Raw genomic sequence first — 25,741 nt, forward strand, 5'->3', positions numbered from 1 at the left:
AAGCATTTCTCACCAGGAGAATATGGTTTTACAAACTGGGAATTCTGGGACAATGTTTATTTATAAAAATATTGAACTCCTACCATTTCCAAGAAACTAAAAATCATTTCTTTGACCAGCCTAGCCCAATAAAAAAGGAAAGGTACATATGTATTGAGTTATGAATAGATTAATAAATGATAAAAGAAATATAAATAATGCCTATCATTCTTTTTTTAAGGCCACTTTATTTTTAGGAAAATATTTTAAATTGTGCAAATGCAACATAATTTAAGGGAAGACAATTGAACCCCAATCCTTCATACATACAAGTGAGTGTTTTGATAACTATAATACTTCTAGAATAATCAAAATGGATGAGTATAATTAATTTGTACACACTATTCCAGGCTTCCATAAAATAAAAGTAACATGATTTTTTAAACTTACATTTATAGAAAAGAACACCTTATATCTTCATTATGTTTTGCTTGAGTGCACAAGTCTTTCTAATTTGGCAAATTCATGCTTGGCTTTACACACCGTTCCTAGCACGACAGATAATGAAGCAGCAGGTTGGACGCCAGGCACTCCAACCACTTCTATTTCTGTTCTTACTGTGTATCAGTGGGTTCAATTGGTGGTAGAAAAATTAATATGCAGAAAGTATTATAAAGATGTAAAATAACTACTTAATGAGTTATAAAGGTATTGTTTAATTTATTCCTACACTGGCAACTTGTATGCACTATACACAGAAATTAGGAGTGTACATATAATCTGAAAATTGTGGTATTTAAAATTGGATGGTAGAGATTTATTGTCAAAGCCTTCCTATCACTGCTTGACAAACAAAAAGAAACCTTCACTGAATAATGATAGAAAAGTATGTACAAGTTACAAAATAGTAATTCTTTAAGCTCCTTTTTGCCTTGCATCTAAATGCTGTGTTATGTTGACAGATCTGGGAAATTTTAGTGGCCGGACAAGAAGTGCAGTCTCTGTGAGGGAAGGCCAGGGGGTTGTTCTGATGTGCTCTCCTCCGCCTCATTCACCAGGTACAGTCGGATCCCATTCTATATTGCTGCTGCTCTCTTTTACTATATGCTCATTCTTTTAGACAGGGTATTGACTGGGGAACATTCAGGTGAAATGTGCATGGTTTTTGTGACATGTATCAGAGTACCGGATGAGTAATTAAAGACCATAGAGTCTAAATGCCATTGGGCAGGAGACTTAGCTCCTGTGATAAGATTGTTTCATTGTCTTTCTAAGTGTTGACTGTCCTGGTTATGTCTCTGCCTGCCACCAGTGAGGAATATACTGCTTGGAGTACAAGGAAAGTGATAAGCTGAAAGAGTAAAAACTATTCAAAATTATTTGTAATGTCAGAGTTGAGTTAACTAAATACCACTGTGCATCTTGTTTCAGAAGATAAGCTGGAAACTGGGTTGTTTATGGTGTAGTTTTTCACACTGGAACAAAAACTGCTAAGAAATTTTTTTGTTCATACAAAACTATAATTTACTTGTTCTTTTCTTGCTACTTGAGTTTTTTTTGTAAAAGTCATGGTAATAGGTAAGTACTTCTTGGGGTTTGGAGTAACAGAATAGTAAACAGTGCTCAGGTTAATTATCTTACCTTTTGCTAACTCACAGAAAAATATACCCATTATGTTTGAGTCCTATACTTTGAGATGAGTGCCTCTTTGTACCTCAGTATAGTTTTCCTATAATACAATTTAAGAAAGGACAGCATCAATTAGAGAGAGAGAGAGAGAGAATCAAACATCTATTTCTACCTGAGAAATTATGAAGATTTTAGAGTTAACAACTGTAAACAGAATTCAGGATCCTGGTAACTCAACCAATTTTTCTTCTTTGTTTAGCGTGAAAGTAAGCCATATTTGTTTCTAGGTTGTATTATTAGTGTAGTGTTTGGGCTCAGTTTTGTTCTACCATAGATAATCCTTATCATAAATTATGATTAGACCTCTATCAGTTTTCTTAAAATTTCTCATCTTTATCTTACCCTCCTAACTTTCTTTTTAATTGAAAGAAAAGTAAACTATGTTTCAACAGGAAAATATTTTTGAAAACATTCTGCTTTGAAACTCAGAGGAATCACTATGAGGAATAATTTCTGAGTTGTACCAACCTAATTCTTATATGTCAATTCAGTCACTCCCATCCTTTTGTGAGCAGTTTCAGAAAACATCTCTAGTCTTACCTATATGTTTTACCTTTTTTTTTTTTTTTTTTTTTTTTTTGCGGTACGCGGGCCTCTCACTGTTGTGGCCTCTCCCGTTGCGGAGCACAGGCTCCGGACGCGCAGGCTCAGTGGCCATGGTTCACGGGCCCAGCCGCTCCGCGGCATGTGGGATCTTCCCGGACCGGGGCACAAACCCGTGTCCCCTGCATCGGCAGGCGGACTCTCAACCACTGCGCCACCAGGGAAGCCCTGTTTCACCTTTTTAAAAAGGATTTTAGTAGGTTTAGGAGACTCCTATAGAATTAATACATGTTATGTCTAATGGTGGGTCATTAGATTTGTTTGAAGAGAAGTATTAGATAAGTAAGTGTTAGAGATAAAAAAAAAAAAGAGGGGAAGATGGAGGAGGGGGAGGAGAGAAAGGAGGAGGAGAAGAAGGAGGATGAGAAAGCAACAGGCTCTACAGAGGATGAAGCTGTTCATCACCAGGCTTACAGGGGTTAACAATATGCAGTGACCCCTGTGGAGAAAAAGTAAGATTTTTCTGAGGTACAATCTATATTGCAAGGCTGTTGGAACATGTGTTAAAAAATGAAATGAGAGAGGATAATATAAGAAACAAAGCTGCAAGATTACACATAGACAAATTATCCAATTGGCAGAGAAAACTATATACAGAAGCTTTCTAATGGGAAAAAATAGTATAGTGAATTGCATACATGATAAGCATAAGATAAGAATATGTATTAATAATTGATTAAATAAATAAAAATGCAATATCTGATTGAGATCAACAAGAATAAAGTCGGCAAGAGCAAAGCCAGCTGATTGCTACTGTATACGTCATAAGAAATATTAGACTGATTATATAATTTAAAATTGTAGGAGAGGTTATATTCTACCAGATACTCATGTTGAAGTGTTATGCCGAATGACCTACTCAAACATCAGTGTTAGCACAGCAAAGTTTTGGGGGACACATGCATGACACAGAATAACAGGAGTAGCTCAGCATCTAGACCAATGTTTAACACTTACCAGATGGGTAATTATCCTCTGATCAGCCAAATCCTATAGCATATCTTTAGCTTTTTTGTTGAACATGGCATTTACATTCTGGCTCCAATTGAAATCCCTGAAGACATGGTTCCCACTGCAGCTCTTTAAAGTTATGACTGTTTATTCTACCAAATTGTATGTGCCATTCAGTGTGAGATTGGAACATATATCCTCCCTTCTCCTCATTGCCCATTCTCCTTTCTTCCTCCTTACAAAAAAAGACCCCTCAATTTTTAAAATTTCAAGTCATCAAACTCTACACTTTCTTGTTGCTGTCATTCTTCTTCATTTCCTGAAGATTTTACCTTCTTTTCTTCATTCCCATGGTCTTGTTTTACAACCAATCTCAGCCACTTATCCGTTATTACCAACAGCTACAATCTCATAATTACCTCATTTGCAAGCATCTATTCTCTGAGTAGCATGAACTATCTTCTGCACACTGCTTATAGTACCCTGATTCCAGGAATCCTTTAACCTCATTGAAATCTACAAATCATTGATCCTACCTCCTTTTCACCCTTCTTCCCCTCCTTTGATCCTTACTTTTCTCCTTCAATCATTATCATTTTCTTGCATACAGGCTTGCTTTCTTCATCTCTCTTTGCTTCATCACACTGACTCGACAGTCAGCAAAGCCCTGATCCCGATGTAAATCCACTTTTCAGCCTACTGCATGCCTGAAACTACTCAGCTTAATATGACTGTAGAAAAAATAGAGAGTTATGCAGACTAGTCTAAATCTAAAATACAAACTATGAATTTCAAGTGCGCTTATGATGACCAGGAATTAAGGGGGAAAAAAAAACCAAACCTAGTCCTTTCACTGTAATTTTGTCAAACTTTCAATGTCTCCCATCATTCAATTTTTCTCCCATCCTCATTTTCAGCTGATAACCATTTCATTGTAAAAGGAAAGCGATTAGAAGATAACTTCCACAAGCCTTCATCACCAAGTCACACACTCATTAACATGTGTATTCACACTCTAACTTCTCTTTTTTAGTATAGATGCATTGCTGTGCTTCTAAGGCCAATCCCTTAACTTGTGCACTGTAGTTCATCCTTTTTTATCTACTTAAAGAATCGCTTCAGTAATTCTCTTTCCTCTCTTCTACATTTTTACCAGAGATTGTTTACTTTCTTCTGCGTCATTCCCAACAGGGTGCAACCATACTGTCCCCTACTTCATCTAAAGACAAAACAAAGCAAAGCAAATGTCTCCTGACTCCTGTCCTCTTTCAGCTACTACCTCATTTTCCTGCTCCTCTCCATAGCGAACTCTTCAAAAGCTCTGTCTGTACATGCACTATCCAATTTAACTCCAGTGCGGTCTCTCTGTCTCTTTCTGTCTCTCTGCCCTCTTTCTCTGTCTTTTTCTTTATATTTTTAATAGATTTATTGAGATCCAATTTATATCCCAGGGAATTCACCTAGTTTAAGTGTACAGGTCAATGAGTTTTCATATATTTAATACAGTTGTGTCACTATCACCACAATCCAGTCTTAGAACTTCCATTATTTCACAAAGGCATGTCTGCCCATGTCCCCAATAACTGATCTATTTTCTATCTCTATAGTTTTACGTTTTCTAAAAATTTTATTTTACTGGAATCATACAATGTGCAGCCACGTGTGTGTGTGTGAGTTTGGCTTCTTTTATTTGGCTTAATGTTTCTTTACGTTTCATCCGTATTGTGGCATTTATCAGTAGTTTGTTACTTTATATTGCTGAACAGTATTCCATTGTGCAGATATGCCCCATTCTGTTTATCCATTCCTCAGTTGATGGCATTTGGCTTATTTTCAGTTTTCATGTTGGTCACTCTTTCCTTTATAAAATACTTTCTTGCAAGATTCCACACACTCTTGCTTTCCCCTTACCTTACTTCGTAATCCCCTATGCTGACTTTGCCCCATTTTCTCAAACTCTTAATCTTGCAGTCCCCCAAGTAAGTGCTTGTCTTTGAACTTCTTTCCTTAATATACCCGCACTCCCTTAGGTTTCACCTCACAATGATCTTTAAGTACTGACATCTCCCAAACATATGTTTCCAACCAGGAATCTGGGTTGTATATTTAACTGTCTATTCAAAATTTCCATTTGGATGGCTAACAGGCACCTCAAGCTTAACCATGACTAAAACTAAACTCCTGGTTATATCTTCCCCAAATCTGAGGTCTTTTCCACCTCAATTAATGGCAATTTCATTTCTTACAATTCATCAGCCTTAGAGTCATTCTTAACTTCTCACTTTCTCTCACACCTCACATAGAAACCATCAGTTTTATTGGCCCTACTTGAAATTTTATCCAAAACCTGACCATTTTTTATACCCTCCACTGATAGTTCTCTAGTATAAACTACCATCATTTCTTACCTGGGTTTTTGCAGTAGCCTCTTAACTAAGCTCCCTCATTTTGCCTTTACCTTTTTTCAATCTATTCTCAACATACTAGCTAAGAGTGATTCCTTAAAACTAATTTGTATCATGTCACCCCTCTGCCTAAAACTCTCCAAAAACTTCTGCTAAAGACTGAAGTGAGTTACCCCAAAATTCATATGAAGCCCCAACTCGCAGTGTGATGGTATTTGGGAAGTAACTAGGTGTATAGAAGGCCCTGAGGGTGGGATCCTCATAATGGGATTAGTGCCCTTATAAGAAGAGATATTAGAGAGCTCACTCTTTTTCTCCTCATTATGACAACATAGTGAGACAATGGCCATGTGCAAGTCAGGAAGCAAGCTCTCACCAGAAACCAACTATGCTGACACCCTGATCTCAGACTTCTAGCCTCCAGCATCGTGAGAAAACAAATTTCTGTTGTTTAAGACACCCAGTCTGTGGTATTTTGTTATGGCACCCCAAGCTGTCTAATACACCGTTTTATTCAGAGTCAAAGCCAAAGTCTTTACAGTGGGTTAGAGAGTCCTTACCATTTGACTCCATGTAATCTCTCTGACCTTATCTACTATTCTCCCTCCTATTTTTTCACATGTAGTCGTGGTCTCCCTGATGCTCCACAAGTAACTACACAATGGTCCTGCCTCAAAGCCTTTTCAGTTGCTATTCCCTGTGCCTGATCCCTCTTATGCTTGGCATATGAATGTCTCCCTCACATTCATATCTTCCTTCAAATTTTACATTCTTGGTAAAACAGTTTCCTGATTTTCCTCTTTTGATATTGCACCTCCACAATTCCTTTCCTCTTCCTCCACTTTCTTTCTCTCCATAATGCTCATCACTTTCAATATACTGCACAATTTTACTTACTCATTTATTCACTGTCTCCTTGATTTAGAATGTAAATTCCATGAGGACAGAATTTTTGTAGTTTTTGTTCAGAGTTGAACTCCATACCTAGAACAGTGCCTCACACAGAGTAGGAGCTCAAAAATTATTTGTTGAGTAAATATATGCATAACATTCATAAATAAGTTAGCCAAGGATTTTAACCCATACATAACTCTCAGAAACCTTGAGAAAGAAATCATAAACAAGAAGAAGTAAATATAGATCAGCCATATATTCAATAGTAAGAAAACTTTTCTTACCATTCATCTTTTTCTCGATTGATGCTGTGAATTGTAGAACAGATAAATGAAACATGATTCACATCATCAGTATGGAAGAATAAAATGGAACATTTTATATTTTTGTCAAAAGAACAAACTGTAACCTGAATGATTGGATTTATTAGTTGAGACCACAATCACACTGTGAAATAGTGAATTAATCTTAATGCTTTGCTTAATCAATTAAAAGGAGAACTTTGAAAATGTCTTGGGGAAGTCAAGTCAAAAATTCTTGCTGAAGAGGCAGGGTGAGTGTAGAAAGAATAAGCCAGGTCTACTCAGTGAGAGAGGCCTTGTGATTGCATCCCTGGTCTGGCGCCAGTTAGCAACAGCCTCTACAACTGCCTTTGTTTTGGTGGGATGCAACTGTGCACTGTGAAATGAGTAAATACCCTGAGATGTACTAGAATCTGAGACCCAAATTTCTGTCAAGTCCAAATAGCCATGTAGATCAGCACAGCATACCTGGTTAACTGATGCTTGATTCTGCTTTGTTCCCCACTCTTATTTTACTTCCTTCTTTCAAATCATAATTAGTTTATTATTTTATTTTATCAGAGCTTTATTAAGTGAAGTGTTGGAAGTAAAAGTTTCCTAATATTTTTATCTCCTCTAGTAGATTATATGTTCCTTAAGAGTATGAAACTTTCCACCTCATATTTGTATCTCTAATATTTAGTGCACTACCTGACATTTAGTAAGTATTCAGTAAATGCATGTTCAATAACTGAATAAATGTGCTGATTCTAACAAGAGTTTTATAAGGCTTTAGACAGTTTCTATTAGCCTCCTGTGATTAGTTTATCATAACCAACTCATATTTATGACAGATATTTGGGTCACATAATATCATATTCAAATATTATTACAAAGTATAACAGTTACTAAGATTTAGTAGCAACTATATGAAATTGTAAATAGTTTATACATCAAAGAAGATTAAATAATATTCAGAAATAGCCCCAAAATCCATTTACTCATTATCTCAAATGGACATACATGCACATTTTTTTTTCTGTGAATAAAAGCAAGAGCTAGGATTGACTCATTTGCTAAATTCCCCTGTTTACTTCCCAAGAGAGCAATATTAATTCCTGTCAGTAACATCTGTGAATAAAAACATCTTGATTGGATACTGAAGTAGTTATTCATTTACCAGGAAATAGATATATATTTCTAGACTGTTAAGCACATCTGCTGAAAATGATTCTGGTTGCCAAAAAATCACCTCTGTCAGTTTAGAAATTTTGAAATTCAGGGTTATACTATAAAAAAAAGCTCTGTGAAAATGTAAAAATAAGCCTCATAAAACCTGTAACCAAATACAGAAATACTTTAAGGTTTAGAGGTTATCACCATAGATACTTTTAAATAAAAAATCAGTAATTACTATTTTACTTTAAATATTTTTTATTCTATTTTGTCCATAAGCATTATCTCAGAAGTTTACACCAAAGTGGAACTTAAAATTCTTGTACAAAGTGTTAGGTTGTAGTTAAAAATATATATGAATATAGCATTTTGCAATATAACAATCACATTTTCACATTTACTATACCATGTAATCTTTGCAAAATATCTGAGAGTTAGCAATTATTTATCATCCCTGTTGTATTGATGAGGAATCTGCCCTTTAGAAAGATTAAGTGAAACCCTTAAGCTCTCATCTTTAATAAATCATGGAAGCAGGATTTCAGTCTTTGTTATATTTTATACCATATAATATATATTTTGGATAAAGCTATACTAAAACTTTTATACCATGAACACAAACAAGAGGTTTTTTTAAACAATGGATTTATCAGCCTTTCAAAAAATGCTTATTTTATTATATCAAATATTCTACTTAGTTTTTCATTCAGTGAATGCTTACTGAGTGCCTACTATGTTTTTTATTTTAAATTGGGGTATAGTTGCTTTACAATGTTATGTTAGTTTCTGCTGTACAATTAAGTGAATCAGCTATAGGTATACATATATCCTCTCCCTCTTGGACCTCCCTCCCCCCACTTCCCCCATCCCACCACAGGGCACTGAGCTGAGCTCCTTGTGCTATACAGCAGGTTCCCACTAGCTATCTGTTTTACACATGGTAATGTATATATGTCAATCCCAATCTCCCAATTCATCCCACCCCCCTACCCTACCATGTCCACACATCTTTTCTCTACGTTTGTGCCTCAATTCCTGCCCTGAAAATAGGTTCCTTTATACCATTTTTCTAGATTTCACATATGTGCATTAATATACGATACTTGTTTTTCTCTTTCTGACTTACTTCACTCTGTGTGTCAGACTCTAGGTCCATCCATATCTCTACAAATGACCCAATTTCGTTCTTTTTTATGGCTGAGCAATATTCCACTGTGTATATGTACTACATCTTCTTTATCCATTCATCTGTTGATGGACATTTAGGTTGTTTCCAAGACCTGGCTATTGTAAATAGTGCTACAATGAACATTGGGGTACATGTGTCTTTTTGAATTATGGTTTTCTCCAGATATATGCCCAGGAATAGGATTGCTGAATCAAATCAAATGATAGCTCTATTTTTAATTTTTTTAAGGAAACTCCATACTGTTCTCCATAGTGGCTCTACCAATTTACATTCCCACCAACAGTGTAGGAGGGTTCCCTTTTCTCCACACCCTCTCTAGCATTTATTGTTTGTAGATTTTTTGATGATGGCCATTCTAACTGGTGTGAGGTGATACTTCACTGTAGTTTTTATTTGCATTTCTCTAATAATTAGTGATGTTGAGCATCTTTTCATGTGCTTCTTGGCCATTTGTATGTCTTCTTTGGAGAAATGTCTATTTAGGTCTTCCAACCCTTTTTAGATTGGGTTGTTTATTTGATTTTTTTTTTATATTGAGCTGCATGAGCTATCCTTATGTTTTGGAGGTTAATCCCTTGTCAGTTGCTTCATTTGCAAATATTTTCTCCCATTCTGAGGGTTGTCTTTTTGTCTTGTTTATGGTTTTCTTTGCTGTGCAAAAGCTTTTAAGTTTAATTCAGTCCCATTTGTTTATTTTTGTTATTATTTTCTTTACTCTAGGAGATGCATCACTATCTTTTAACTAATGAATTTAGCCTATTTATATTTATTTCTACTATCTTATTTTATACTAGTTACCCTGCTTTTTCTATGATTTATTTGCCCTCATTTCACTTTCATGGGCTTTTTTTTTTTTAATTAATGGAAGGTTTTTAAATGCATATTTCCTTCTACTCATTTCAAAATTACAATTTTATTTCTGTTATTTCAGAAATTATTTGTAAAATGTTAATATGCCTATTTAAAATTATTTTGATCACTTTATATATGATTGTTTTGCTGATTAATTGATTCACTCATTCATTCACTAGTCAAACAGAATCTGAATGCAAGTGTATGGCTAAGATATAAAATTGTTTTATAATAGAATACGTTTAACTGAGTCGTGGATATATGAAGTGTTAGGTACGTATAGATATTACAGAAAACTTCATATATAAGTCTGAAATCTAGGAAAGGGGTCTGGGCAGGAGACTATAATTTTAGGCATAATCAGCATAGTTGTCTCAGGATTGATTATGAAATTGGTTGGGATCTCTCAGGGAGATTGTTTACAGCGTGAACAGCATGATTTCTCTTGCTATAGTAAACAATATGGGGAAAAAACTAATAAAACAAACAAAAAAATAGTTGTTCTGTTTCTATGATACCAACCAGTTTAAATAGCTGTGAATTACTGACAGAATTTGTGATTTTACTGGCACAATTTCAACAGATTAACTTGAAATTAAAAATATCTACAGTTCACACTTTTTACCTCCAAATGTTTGTTAGGATTAAGTTAACTGCTTAGATGCAGAAGATTCATTGACTATTTAAAGACTGCATTGCTGTAGTTTTCAAACATATAAGATCTAGAATACTCAATGTTTAATGCACCTTCTATATGCCCAGGAACACCAGAGACTCAATTGTTGAAAAAGAGAAGAACTTACATCCTCAAGAGAAGAGAACCAGAATCATTATTTGGCATCTCTGTTACTTGCAAAAATCTCTACTAAGTCCTGAGACAGGTGTAAGAAGAGCTTAAAAGATGCAAGCCCAGTCCCAACAAACTTGACTTAAAATAAGAGAAACACCACAGTATACAAAGTCACCTGCATCTAGATAAAAAGCATAATAATTAAGAAATTTATTTGCCAAAAACATTTTATCATTTTCCTTATTCTACTGCCTAGACCCTTAGCTTATTCTCAATTCTACTAGCCTAGTATCGTTTTGCCTTGGTAATCTTGTAAAATTATGTGTGATTGAGTCCCAGGCAAAATAAATGCCTGATCTGATATATCTGGCTCCCTACAAATTCAAAACCATAGACACAGGTCCAGTTCCCCCAAACATGTTCTCCAAACCTACCCATCCCTCTACTGTCCCTCCTTCAATCGCAGAATTGTGGTGACTCCGTGACACTAATGGGGAAATGGGGAATACTAGTGCTGAATGTATCCTGAGTCTTAAAGTGAAGGAGAATAAAATATAATAATTGGTTATATAGGAAGTGCCAAGGAAACTGGATTAGAGGCATTACATGAAGATTTACAGACTAATATTTTATGTCTGCATGTGTGTTTTGAATCATCATAGAATATAGGTGAATTTATAATTAATGAACTATAACAAAGCTAATGACCTGCACACAGCAAACACAAGAGAGTAATATACTTTATTGTCCCTTAAACACTCTCTTTGTACACTCTCTAGTAAATAAGTTACTCATTTCAGAAAAATACTCAAACAGCAATGGACGCTGAATGACTAAGGGCCCTGGTCCTATTCCAGATGCTAAGTCAACTTAGCAACTAGGTTGCTAAAGCAATCCTGCATTTCCTCTAGCTCTGTGACTCCTCTGTGAAGTTTTAATTAGGATAGAGCAAAGGAGGCCTTTAGTACTTAAGTCTGAGCTGTAAAACTCCAGCAGAGACACTTAGTATTAAAGAAAAAAAAATTTTTGTTTTTATTTTCTTTAGATAGAAAATATTTTGATCTCAACTTAATTTAAGATGAGTAGACAAGGTCACCAGCCTCAAATCCACTGTGGAACTGGATGATGTATAAGTTAACAAATCCAGAGAATGCAACTAGGTGGCCATCTAGTATGATAAAGGAATTACTAGGTAGTCTCTACTTCCAAATAACTATACTATAGCAGAATATTTCACCTAGGATTTAAACTCAGACAGCCAGGGATTCCCAGCCTGGCTCTGACACTTACTGTTGACTTTGTTAAAGTAAGTCTTATCTTACCTGTAAAGAGGGGTAATAAAAACTACGTCACAGGATCATTGTGAGAATTAAGAGATAGTTTATGTAAAGCAATTAGCCCAATGCTTGGATGATAGTAAGCGTTAAATTCAGTTTTGTCCTGTGGATCTGTCCTCAAGAATCCTCTTCAGAATGAAAATGCCTGTGAGAGAGATAACACCTCAAATCGTTATGTACTAACATTAAGTACCAGTTTGCAGGGATTTATTGACATCAAACTGACAACAAGGTAACTGGAAGATGAGTGGCACTTGGAAATGTGAATCTGAGGGTTTGAAATGGGAGAGGAATCAATGAATGGAAAAATGAACTCTGTCAATGAAGCAAAAGGTCACCAGGACCTCTATCTTTAAAGGACCTCTGTCTCTTTTTTTTAATTGAGTTATAATTGACAAATAACACTATATTAGCTTCAAGTGTACAATATAATGATTTGATATTTGTATATATTGCAAAATGATCATCACAATAGTCCAATTAACATCTGTCACCATATATAGTTACAAATTTTTTTCTTGTGATGAGAACTTTCAAGATCCACTCTCCTAGCTACTTTCAAATATGCAACACAGTGTTAATAACTATAGTTATCAGGCTGTTCATTACATCCCCATGACTTCATTTTATTACTAGAAATTTTTTACCTTTAGACCACCATCACCCATTTCACCACCCACCCCCCGCCTCAGCCTACCACTAATCTGTTCTCTATATCCATGAGCTTGCTTTTGTTTGTTTTTAGATTCCAGGTGTGAGATCATATGGTATTTATTTTCTTTCTGTCTGACTTATTTCACTTAGCATAATGCCCTCAAGGTCCTACCATGTTGTTGCAAATGGCAAGATTCATTCTTTTTATGGCTGAGTAATATTCCTTTGTGTATATGTACCATACTTTCTTTATCCATTTATCCATCAATGGACACTTAGGCTGTTTCTATGTCTTACCTATTGTAAATAATGCTGCAATGAACATGGAGGTGCATATATCTTTTTGAATTAGTGTTTTCATTTTGTTCAGATAAATACCCAGGAGTGGAATTGCTAGATCATGTGGTAGATCTATTTTTAAATTTTTTGAGGCACCTCCATACTGCTTTTTTATAGTGGCTGCACCAATTTACATTCCTATCAAAAATGCACAAGGGTTTCCTTTCCTCTACCTCTTTTTTTTGTTGTTTTGTTTTGTTTTTTTGTGTTTTTTTTTGTGGTTCATGGGCCTCTCACTGTTGTGGCCTCTCCCGTTGCGGACCACAGGCTCTGGAAGCGCAGGCTCAGCGGCCATGGCTCACAGGCCCAGCTGCTCCGTGTCATGTGGGATCTTCCTGGACTGGGGCACAAACCCATGTCCCCTGCATCGGCAAGCAGACTCTCAACCACTGCACCACCAGGGAAGCCCCCATTTTCTCTACATCTTGCCAACGTTCTTTCTTGTCTTTTTATAATAGCCATTCTCATAGGTGTGAAGAGACATCTCACTGCAGTTTTGATTTATATTTCCCTGATGATTAGTGATTTTGAACAGATTTTCATGTACCTTTTGTCCATCTGTATGGCTTCTTGGAAATAAAATATTCAGATCCTCTGCCCATTTTTTAATCAGATTTTTTTTTTTTTGCTATTGAGTTTTATGAGCTCTTTATATATTTTAGGTATTAACCCCTTATCAGATATATGATTTGCAAATATTTTCCCCCATTCAGTAGGTTGCATTTAATTTTGTTGATGGTTTCTTTTGCTATGCAGAAGTTTTTTAGTTTGATGTCATCCCATGTGTTTATTTTTGCTTTTGTTCCCTTTGCTTTTGGAGTCAGATCCAAAAAAATAATCATCTCCAAGACCTATGTCAGGGGGCTTACCCCCCTATGTTTTCTTCTAGGAGTTTTACAGTTTCAGGTCTTATACTCAAGTCTTTAATCCATTTTTGGTTACCTTTTGTGTGAGGTTTAAGATAGTGTTTCGGTTTCATTCTTTTGCATATAGTTGTCCAATTTTCCCAACATCACTTATTGAAAAGGCTGCCTTTCCCCATTGTATATTTTTGGCTCCTGTGTCATAAATGAATTGATTATATATACCTGGGTTTATTTCTGGGCTCTCTTTTCTATTCCATTGTTCTATGAGTTGGCTTTTATGCTTTTATCATTTTGTTTTGATTACTATAGTTTTGTTTTTTAGTTTGAAATCAGGGACTGTGATGCCTCCAGCTTTGTTCTTCTTTCTCAAAATTGCTTTGGCTATTCAGGGTGTTTTGTGGTTTCATACAAATTTTAGGATTGTTTGTTCCATTTCTTTGAAAAGTGCCATAGGAGTTTTGACAGAGATTTCTTTGAATCTGTAGGTTTTTTGGATATTATGGACATTTTAACAATATTAGTTTTCCAATCTATGAACACAGAATATCTTTTCACTTCTTTGTTTTTTCTTTTTTTTTTTCATCAGTATCTTACAGTTTTCATTGTATAGATCTTTCACCTTCTTGGTTAAATTTTTACTAGGTATTTTATTTTAATGAAATTATAAATGAGATAGTTTGATTAATTTATTTTTCTTATAGTTCATTATTAGTATATAGAAATGTAACATCATTTTGTATATTGATTTTGAACCCCATTCAGGGGGACTCTTCATCTTTAGTTGGTACCAGAAATCACTCACTTAAAGCAACTCTATATAAAACAGGAACACAATTTCACAGAGTTGAAAACAAAATATTTTGGTTGATATTTATTCTTTAAAAAATGAAATTTTACATTTTAAAATCTGAATCTCATAACTTAAAAATTCTGCAATAACTACAACTCTGAGAAAAAAAAATTACTCAAAAAGGTATTTTTTAGCATCTTTTTCCTACAAAATTATAAGATAGCATGACACCCCATGCTCCATATTTAACTTTTGTACCTACAAAGATCACAAAAAATAATTGTTCCCCAAATACTTGAGGAATTCAGCAATCTTCCCAAGGCCTCTATCAATATTCAATTTCAAATCACTATATGTTCAATCATGTAACGTCCACATTCTTGCAGAGTTTCTGGGCACTTCATCACATCTTCATTTGTTAGTAACTATGCTCTAATGATCGAAGCCATTTTTCAAATTTGCCTTGAAATCTACAACTTTTTCAAGATTTGCAGTTTAACTTTGCAATATATGAACGCTGTATCCTCATTTGTTATAAACAACTGACAAAAAAAAGAGATTGGCAAGATGGAAAAAGGTAGATTTTAGTACTAAGAAGGAAAGAGTATTGTTGGGACTAATTTTTAAAGTGATGAATTAATTTGTCATTATTGTTATGTGATTATGATTTTTCTTCCCTAAAATCTCTTGTTATCAAGGGGGCATGACTTACATTATTTGGACACAGACACAGAGAACTACATTGTCAAGTTCTCATGAGGGTCATCCACTTCTTTAGAATAAAGAGAAGGAAAGGAAACCAATATTTTACACTTTCTATATAGTATCTTATTTCTTCTTTATCACTGCTTTGTATGTTTATTATTGTTACCTCCTCTTTATAAATGGGGATGTTGAAACTCAGATAGAAATTTCTCTAAAGTCCATGTCTAACAAACAACATGACAGAGATTCACCCATGTGTAATCCCAAGCCCAGTGTCCTTTTGTTTACATAATATGGGCTTTCCACAGCTTCATTCTGAAATTTCATTGAAAAATTCTATTTTGTGTATACATTGGTCACTGTTCAACCTGTTTGTTACACCAATTTAAATGAATAAGTAGTTTCATCAATTATTTTTACCGACTTGACCAAACTGTTAACTGAATTGAACATTCAGCACTGCCAAAATCAACTGTATAAACAATATATGAAAGTAAATAGTATGAATATAGAAATTTTAATATTTTTACCAAACAGAATAATACAATGCTCAAGTTTGTATCTCAACAATTATTTAGAAGCCTGACCGGATACGTGATAATAGAATCATATTGAATGAAACGATAGAGAAATAAAGGAATCATGTATTTTTTACTATGCATGCTTTCCTATGTGAGTCAAATAAATAACAATACATATTTTATACCCTTAAATTTATACAGAAAGAGTCTGTTTCCACCCAAACACTGATAGCCAGTAAAACATTTATAATAAGAGCTTTACCTGGTTGCTTAATAGTTTCTGAACTTGGCTCTTATCAACAGATAAACTTTGACATTCTTTTAAAATCTTTACAAATCAGTTTTAAAATATATGTTCTTATCATGCACTCTGTTGTACTGTATTCTCTAGATGTCACTGGAAAGGTAAGCTCAACGTGTTTTGGAATTTTTTTTTTTAAACTCCATCTGACAAAATTTATACATAGAAAGCTAAATATCACAAAGCAAACACCTCAACCTGGAGTTTGTTTTAGAATATTTAGACACAGTAGAAGAGAAAAAAATGTAGAACATTGCAATGACCCTCTTTTTCTCTTATTATATTGATTTTAGTTTCTACATATAGCAGCTCAAGTTTATTTGTTTTTGGTTGTTAATCATATTTCACCATGTATTTCCAGCTCCTTTAAAATAGTCTATTTTTCCCCCTTTTTATAAGTTACTCTACACGGAAGAGTGTGGGAAATAGTGGGCCAGGAAATCAAGCTGCTCACTCCTTTGGTTATTACTTTACTGGAAATAACTCGTGTTTTCATGTTGTGCTGATATAAATTCCCACTTTGATTTGGGCAAGGCAGTTGAACGAGTCAAATTAACGTGGTAAAATGCAGCCAAGGTAGACTGAATTGATGAGCTTACAAATTAAAAGTCCTCGTATTTTTTGAAAAATTTAATACTTCTTTCCTCTAGTGTGCTTTGATATACCAAAGAAACAATATTTTCTCATTGACTCTGATCCAATAAAGAAGATGATAAAAAGAAAAACACACATAATGGAGTCATGTAGTTGAGTGTGGATCCTAACTATATCATAACTAGAATGTTGATTTACAGGGCAAGAAATACAACTTATCTTAGCCTCAGTTTCAACCCTTAAAAATAGGAATACAAAGAGCTCTGATCTAATATAATACTTTAAAGTAATATTTTGGTACTACTTTTCCCAAACTTCTTCTCAAGTAATTAAATAGTACCATAGATCTTTGAGAGAAACAGACAGCAATCACAGTAATTCAAAACAGAAAAGCCAAGGAAAGTAAATAGCAGGTGCTGGCTTTAAAATGAAAATTGATCATCACAGAAAATAATAGGGTCAACAATGCCATAGTCCAGTTCTTTGCTTCCTACTCTGAGAAATCTTCCTACTTGCATTGAATTTAGCTTACTTACCTAAGCATTATCCCACCAAACTTAAATTCCTCTCAATCTAAGTTCAGCAAACTTTTTCTGTAAATAGCCAAATAGTAAATATTTTTGTCTTTGTGGGTCGTATAGCCTATGTCACAGCCACTAAATTCTGCCCCGTAGCATAAAAGTACCCATTGACCATGCAAAAAACGAATGAGGGTAGCTCTGTTGTAATATAGCTTTATTTATGGACACTAGCATTTGATTTCTATATGCTTTTCATTGATCTTTTCAATTTTTTTCAGCTATTTAAATACATAAAATCCATTTCTAGCTCACAGTCCATAAAGAATCAGGTGACAGGGCTTCCCTGGTGGCACAGTGGTTGAGAGTCCGCCTGCCGATGCAGGGGACATGGGTTCGTGCCCCGGTCCGGGAAGATCCCACGTGCCATGGAGCAGCTGGCCCCGTGAGCCATGGCCGCTGAGCCTGCGCATCCGGAGCCTGTGCTCCACAATGGGAGAGTCCACAACATCGAGAGGCCCGCGTACCGCAAAACAAAAAAAAAAAAGAAAAGAAAAAAAGAAAAAAAAGAAAAGAATCAGGTGACAAATCAGATATGGCCTGTGGGCTGGAGTATGCCAATCCCTGATCTAACCCAAAATTCCCTTCCTGCACCTTTTTTTTTTTTTTTAACTTTTGCACTCTGGGGTCAGAAAGGCTCAACTCTGTCATTTACCAACGGTGTGACTTTGGCAAAGTAATACAACTTGCTCTTATTCTAATTCCTATTTTCAAAATTCTACATGTATATGGTAGGTGAAAAGATGCAATGAGATAATGCAAGTAAAGTGCTTAACCTGGTAACTGATAAATAGTAAATATTCCATAATAGTGATTCTGATGATGATACCTCCCTCACTTTATCTTCTTCGGATCAGCTAAGAAACGATCATCCTTCTCTACTCCCACTCTCTTATCAGATTTCCTAAGTGCCTACAAACAAGTTTCCTTCTCTAGTCTAATTCTTATCACATATTCCACTGTGTGACAGTCATTTCTGACATTTTAACTTTTCTACTTGATGGAGGTAGTCCTTGCATCTTTGTATCTTTTATAATCTGCTAACACAGTCCTGAATGTATCAGCTGCTCAATAAATACTACTAATTAATCTTATTAAAACAACTTATAAGGTTGTCCAACAAACCCATCTTAAATAGCTCATTCATTTCTGTATTTTTCAGAAAAGATCATTCTTTATAATTTTATTTTCAAGGAACTAAATGTAGTGATATAGTTATTTAATCACACAATATAAATCTTACTGTAGAGGAATAGAAATAAATAGAAAATGTTATCTTCACCTAGGAATTTAAATATGCTCTAAATTAGAAAATTAACATTTTAATCATTAATACTTTTTATTTTATATCACTTATTAAATATGGATGATTTTAAATTAGCTTCACATATAATGAACATTAGCATTTTTAAGTGTACAATTCAATGAGCTTTGTGACAAAAGAATAGAGTCATATAAACACAGTCATAATCATGCCATAGAACATTTCCATTATCACAGGAAGTTCCCTAATACCTCTTTCCAATCACTTTCCTCCCCCAATGCCCATCCCTAGCATCCACTAATGTCTACCTTATATACCTAAGTGTCGTCTTCTCCAGAAATTCTTTTAAAGGAAATCATGCAGTGTGTTGTCTATAAGCTTGCCTCCGTTCACTTAGCATAATGTTTCTGAGGTCCATACATGTTACTGAGTTAGTAGCTAGTTCCTTTTGATTGCTGAATAGTATTGCATAGTTTCAATGTATCACAGTTTGTTTATCCATTCGCTAGTTGATGATGGTGGCTGTTCTCAAATTTAGGCTATTATGACTGAATCTGCTGTGAGCATTGGAGTATAAATCTTTGAGTGAAGAATATATGTCCTCGTGTGATTTTTTAAATTTTCATATTACAGGTACATACATAATCTTCATTTTCTCCAGGAATGTAGCTTGCTTTTAGCATGTATATATATATATATATATATATGTAGCTGTATGAAAATCTTGTTCCTACTCTTGTTATATTGCTATCATTCTATGAAAATTTGTACATAATTTTAATGCTAGTATCTATTGTTTCTTTCCTTTTGGAATGATAAATACATTTGTCTTTTCTGTAAATATGGAGTCTTTATAACACACATATTTGCTTCCTTTCAGAGTTAAGATTCCTTTCCATGTCTGTAAAAAAAATAGATCACTAATGCTGATGTCACTGAAATGATTATAAAAATAACAGTGGTTGTATTTCTTTTTCTTTCTTTTATTTGAAGAATCTTTTGAAGAATCTGAAGAACACAGAGTGTTTTAGCTATATCTATGCAGTCTCCAGACAGAATCATTTGAAATTTTAACCAGCTGCACATATTTCAGATATATGTATATCTTTCAGTTTGAATACCAACTGATAATTAGTAAAAATCCCAATTTATCTGAGAGCACCATGCATACATGACATAAAACATCAGAATTTATATTCGTCCCATGTAAACATTATCTAAATTATTATTAGCACTTTCCTCCCTACCTCCATTCCTTTCAAAGAAGTAGACGAAATAATGGTTCAAACAAAACTGACATAATCTATGATGAAATTGAAAAATAAACTAAGGATAAATAATGTAAAGTTTGTAAATCCTGAAAACATACAAATGTTTATGTTGCAAAAGTCATAATATCAAGAAGGATAAACTACATCTCCAACCCATATTTATCTTCATATATATCTATATTTATATCTATATCAGTATCTTTATAATTTATTTAAGATATAAGGAGATTAACAGATCAGCAACTTCCTGATATTCTTTAGAGTTTATAAAAAAATGTGACCTGGAAGTAGTGTATTAAAGCTAGCCTTTTTCAATCAGAGTTCCACAAGGAAATTAAACGCTGCAGAAGATGATTTGAATGGCTGTTTTCTCAGTTCTTTCAAGGATAGTACATAGCTAGTATAATTCTAATGAATAGGATAGAAGTTAATTCTTTATATACAGTACATGACTTAGGGCATTAGAGATTAGATTTTTTAATAAGCAATATATTGGAAACATTATGGCATGTCTAATCTCCATTTTTATTTTAATAGCTGCACAGTATTTCAAAAAATAATTTGTTTAACCTCTACCCTGATGTTTGACATTTGAGCTTTATAAAAATATTTATTTTGCTGTAAATAGCCTTGCCATTAACAGTTATAGATATCTGCAGATATTCTAAATTATTTCTTTATACTAAATTCCAAGAGATGGAATTTCCTTGTGAGAGAATCAGCAGTAAGGTGGTTGACAAGTATCGTCAAAATGCTCTCCAAAAATACTGCAACAATGTAAATTAGCTTCATCTAGTCACCCCTGCACTAGTTGTAAAGCTCTCTCCTTAGTCCACTTGAGTTCTATTTAGTATTACTCTTTGCAAAACCTCTGAACTTCAAATTGTTGGTCTTTGTTAGACCTCTGTAGAGTAGGTCCTGTGTGGAGCAGAAGGTACAGCTATATTCCCTGGCCCCTCTTTCATCCTGGCTGGCTGGAACTCAGTTCTCTCCTAGTTTTGTAAAGGGCATTCATTGCCTTTCCCTCACATGTGCTCTGACTGCCTTTCTCTAGTTTCATTTTGTCCTTCTAACAGGAATAAAGATTCCTATTCCTCCATCAAACCCATTTCAAGAAAGATACTTTACAAAGTAGAAGGGCTCCAACTTCACAGCTCCAGTCTCTTCACTGTTCAGAGGCACCGTCATTATTTTTACCTCCTGCTGAACACATTTGCAGAGGTTAAAAAAAAATCTTTACCAAGGATGAGAAATAGCAGGGGGGGAGGAAATAAACATTCTCCTGCCCATTGGCTGATTCACTTAAAATACAGTTAGCACTTTGCCTAAGCAAACATATTGTCAGTTTCCATTTAGTAAAGTTCTAAGACTATATCTAGTTTCCTTTTTTTTTTTCTTCAGAGAGTAATAGGAGCTAGGCAAGCATTATCTAATTAGTCCTTTGAATGCCTTCAACTTTTCTTTTTCCTTTCTTCAAAAGGACACTGCCTGCTGCTAGGTGCTTAGCTGCAAATAACATTTTTGGACTAGATGAGAAGAAATCCAGACTCTCCTGTAACAGTGAAAGGGTTATATGTGAACCTTGTTAAAAAGTCTGAACAATATCAGATCTCACAGCCTTATTTCTCTCTAGCCCACTGGTAGGCTGGCATCCCAGCCAGGGTCAGGGAATATGGAGGATGATAGTCTCTATGGATCAGCAGCCAGATGTGACTAAGGAAATGAAGAAAGTAAAATCTCAAGCACTGCTGTCATTGTTGTCTCACCATGTAAATAACCAAAACAGCCTAGGCTGGGATAGAAGTCCATTGTCTTAAGTGTGGGCTTCTCCTTAAACATTAAGCACATGTTAGGCGGGGAAATGTAGAAAACTATTCCTTCATTAAAAACAAGCAAAAGAAAACAATATTTATAGAATTCTTACTGAATAAGAGGCACGAGTCTAAGCTCATGCATGGATTAATCAAATTAAAACAATACCTATAAAATAGGTCTTTATATTATTATTTTATTTTGTAGATGAGGAGAAAAGGGTAAAATAATTCTTTAGCTAGTTCTATGATTTTTCTAAATTTGTGTATTTAAGATAAACTATTCAATTTTTTTTTAGTATCTTATTAAGGAGAATTCCCTTAGACCCATAAAAATATAATAAGCAGTGTGACTCTAATTAGAATATGCCCATGTATGTTGGGGAGAGGACAAGTCAGCTGCTAAGAGCTGCAGTCCCAAAATTGTTCTGTAAAGCTGGTCTGGAGGTTACTGATGTAAATGGTTTCTCTTACACTGTTCTTACATATTGCAAAGAGGCATTAAGCTAACAAGCCTCGAAAATGCGTGCCCTTAGACATGGCAGATCATTCATTGGAACCGTTCTTCCCCTTGGGGAGAATGAAAGTCTGGAGAGAGAGAGAACTGGCTGACCTCGCCCAATTAACACAGTACCGATGCAGGCAGAACAGGCCGGCAGTGACAGGGCTGTGCTTCAGGGATGTATGTTCCTGGTCTGTGATCCAGGTTATGTCAACATCATTCTGGGTGCCATTTCAGCGGCTCTCTATTGGACACAAGAGAAAGAAGGGGAAAAGACAAAGGAAAACTATGGACTTTTTAAAATTTTTAATGTACTTGAGAACTTTGCTTTTCCCTTAGGAAATGAGCTCTTTCTAAGCCTGTGTGCAGCTGCAGTCTGAAGCTTGACAAACAGGTCAGGAAGATAGGAAAATGCTATAATAGCAGCACAGCTTTTTCAATGGAAACTGATACTCCTAAATGTTACAGTGCTTCAGTCTGAAGTTTAACTAATCGAATGTCTTTAATCTAGAAATTGAACCAGGCAGCAGTAAACTGCAGAAGGTTTATCCTGCACTGAAAATACATACCATTCATTTTATATCTTTCCTTGTGTTTAATAAATGAAAATTTCCAAAAACCTATTGTTAAAGATATAGAATTTTGCTTTCTGTTTTGGGTAAGCTGGTATCATGCAATTGGTCTCTAAAGCTTTTAAAATAAATATTGTCACCTTTTTCTAAGAACAGTATTGAAAAGAAATCAACAAAGAACTCAGATTTTGAATGATTTTATGGAGGAGGGGGTGTGATTTGTGCTAATATAGTTTCTGTGCTAATAATTAAAGCTTGCAAAACTGCTCTCACGTAGGCCGAGGGACTCCCTAAATTAGAGAAGTCTTCACATTTTCAGTTACTTCCTAAGATTCTAGTTGGAACTATATCCCTTTCTGTCTGTCTTGTACAAAACAAACAAACAAGCAAACAAACTAATTTTATCAATTCTTAGTTTCAATTCTATAAAACTGAGATAACCAATAATATTATTACAAACAATAGAGAATGGTTAGCAAAATGCCTGGCACATAGTAAGTGCTTAATATATTTATAGGTACTAAAACACTTACTATGTGACATTTAAGAGAAAATTTCATTCTTTGCAACAATAGGATCTTGTGTCTCCTTGGGGAATAATCCCTGAATTATTTTAAGCCAAGCCAAATGGGAAAAAAATAGGTTATTAATTCAATACCAATTGAGTTAGGATAACCTTGTAATTTTTGTCCTTGTATATAGATTTGTCCTGTCTTAAAAATCTTCTTTAGCTAAAAGACATTCTGAATTAATAACATAATTTCATTTACTAAATGTTTTCTAGGCACCAAGCATGAAGCTATGTACTTTGCTTAAGTTACTTCTATTTAATCTTTACAAAATAATATGAAGCAACGTATACCTCCATTTTCAAAAGAGGACAATAAAGGCTGAGGAATATTTGGTAACTTGCCCAAGGTTACACAGAGAATAAATGGTGAAGGCAAGGCTTAAACAATCAAAAACTAGAAATCTAGGTGAAAGAAAAGATCTGTCTTGTCTCTGAGTTAGTGTGTACTTGATTTGACTCACTCTAGATTGTGAGTTCTTAGGATTTATTACCTCTGGTAAACACAGACATTTGTGTAGCTTTGCCTTGAGTAGACTGCTTTCAACTGAACTGATTTACCAGCCATCCAGAATTTCTACAGTAATTTCTGTATTCAAAAAAATGTAAAAAATATGGAATCTTATGAGTCATGCCAATAATATGCCTTAAAACAGTGATTTGATGATCTGGAAATTTCTCTAACAATATAAGAAACCTATTTCTTTCTTCTCTGATTAGTTCAGACCCCATGTACCTTAAATATTCATGCAAACTCTTTCCTCCTTTTATATTATTTCTACTATAAATTTGCATTTTGTTTCCATTATCTTGAATTAATTTATATGGGCTTCATTTTTAATACAATCAAATAAGTTCTGGAAATACATATTTCATTATTTTTTGAATGTGGGGAAAAAGTAATCTCAAATGACTGAGTAAAAAGAAGTAAATTAAATGCATTGTTTCAGATTTCACACACAACTTACAAGTCTGTATGCTTGCAAGGTGAATTATTTATGCAGAATCAAACAACTGGACTGCTTATGAAACTGAACTTCCTTCTAGACCCTTCTACCTTTTATATAAGGAATAGAAAAATGACAATCTGATAGTGTCTATATTGTGTCATTGAGTCAATATATAGTCAACCCAGTCTTTGACATTTTTTTCAATTATTTTGACAGTTAATAGGGAAAAAATAACCTGGAACAGTATAAAAATTTTTGATGTATTTTGATATATTCAATCAAAAGTAAACAATAGTTTCTCATCGTTCTGTGCTATGGATATGATTGTTTCCTAATTCTAATTCAATTCAGCAAACTGTGCTGATTACCTAGTCTACATATATATATTATAGAACTAAAATCATGAAGGAGGCATAGTACTCTGCCCTTAAAAATAAAACTGAAATTAAAGGAGCTAGCTTTAATCTTTCTATCTCTCTATCTATCTCTCTATCTATCTAATAATTTATAAAATGAAATAGAACTAAATACAATAATTACCAAATAACTCAAATGGTTGGTTAATCAGAATATATCACTTCTAGATTAATCTAGAGCAGTGATTCACAAACAGGAATACTTTCCCACACAAGGGACATTTGGCAATGTCTAGAAACATTTTTCATCATCATAACTGGAGTGGGGACAGGCAGTGGAGAGGGGCAAGATGTTATTGGCAACTAGTGGGTACAAGGTAGAGGCTAGGGATGCTAATGAGCATCCTACAATGCACAAGACTGTCTCTCACAAAAATTATCTGGCCTCAAATACCAATGGTACTGAGATGCAGAAGCCTAGATCCAGATAACAGGAAACTTACTGCATCAAGATAATATTTTACATTGGTAATATGTTTATACAGTTTATACTCTTTAGTTTTTAAGATCCTCAAAATATCAGTATTACTGAAGAGGACTCACTCTCAGAAATAAAGATATTGAATAAACTAATGAACTACTCTTTGACAAAAGTACAATTGGAAAAGAAAGCCAAAGGGGATAAGTAAAAAAAAGAGTATGGTATTTCAAAGTTATTAAAATTGGAATGGCCCCATATAGGCCAGCACCCTAGTGTTCTCATAAAGATACTATGACACTATCTAATCATAAATATTTATTAGGTATAGTATTTCAACAATGTCAATATTATTAGGATTTCCTTGGTCACCTTCCACATATGCATTTTCATTTTTTCCCCTGCTGCAATCATTGATGGAAATATTGGTATAGGATAGTGCTTGACCACTTGTAAAGCATAACTATCAGGCTGA

General features: G+C 34.4%; 1 protein-coding gene across 1 annotated transcript in view; it reads left to right on the top strand.

Moving 5' to 3' along the window:
* CNTN5 (contactin 5) overlaps window positions 1–25,741 on the top strand; it is a 1,406,915-nt gene that overhangs the window by 985,663 nt on the left and 395,511 nt on the right. Inside the window, exon 7 of the mRNA XM_049713144.1 lies at window positions 942–1,037. Coding sequence (XP_049569101.1) covers window positions 942–1,037 — 96 coding nt within the window. The remainder of the gene's footprint in view (window positions 1–941; window positions 1,038–25,741) is intronic.

The sequence above is a fragment of the Orcinus orca genome, chromosome 8 (genome assembly GCF_937001465.1).
Source record: "Orcinus orca chromosome 8, mOrcOrc1.1, whole genome shotgun sequence".
In the NCBI taxonomy this organism is placed as follows: Eukaryota; Metazoa; Chordata; class Mammalia; order Artiodactyla; family Delphinidae; genus Orcinus; species Orcinus orca.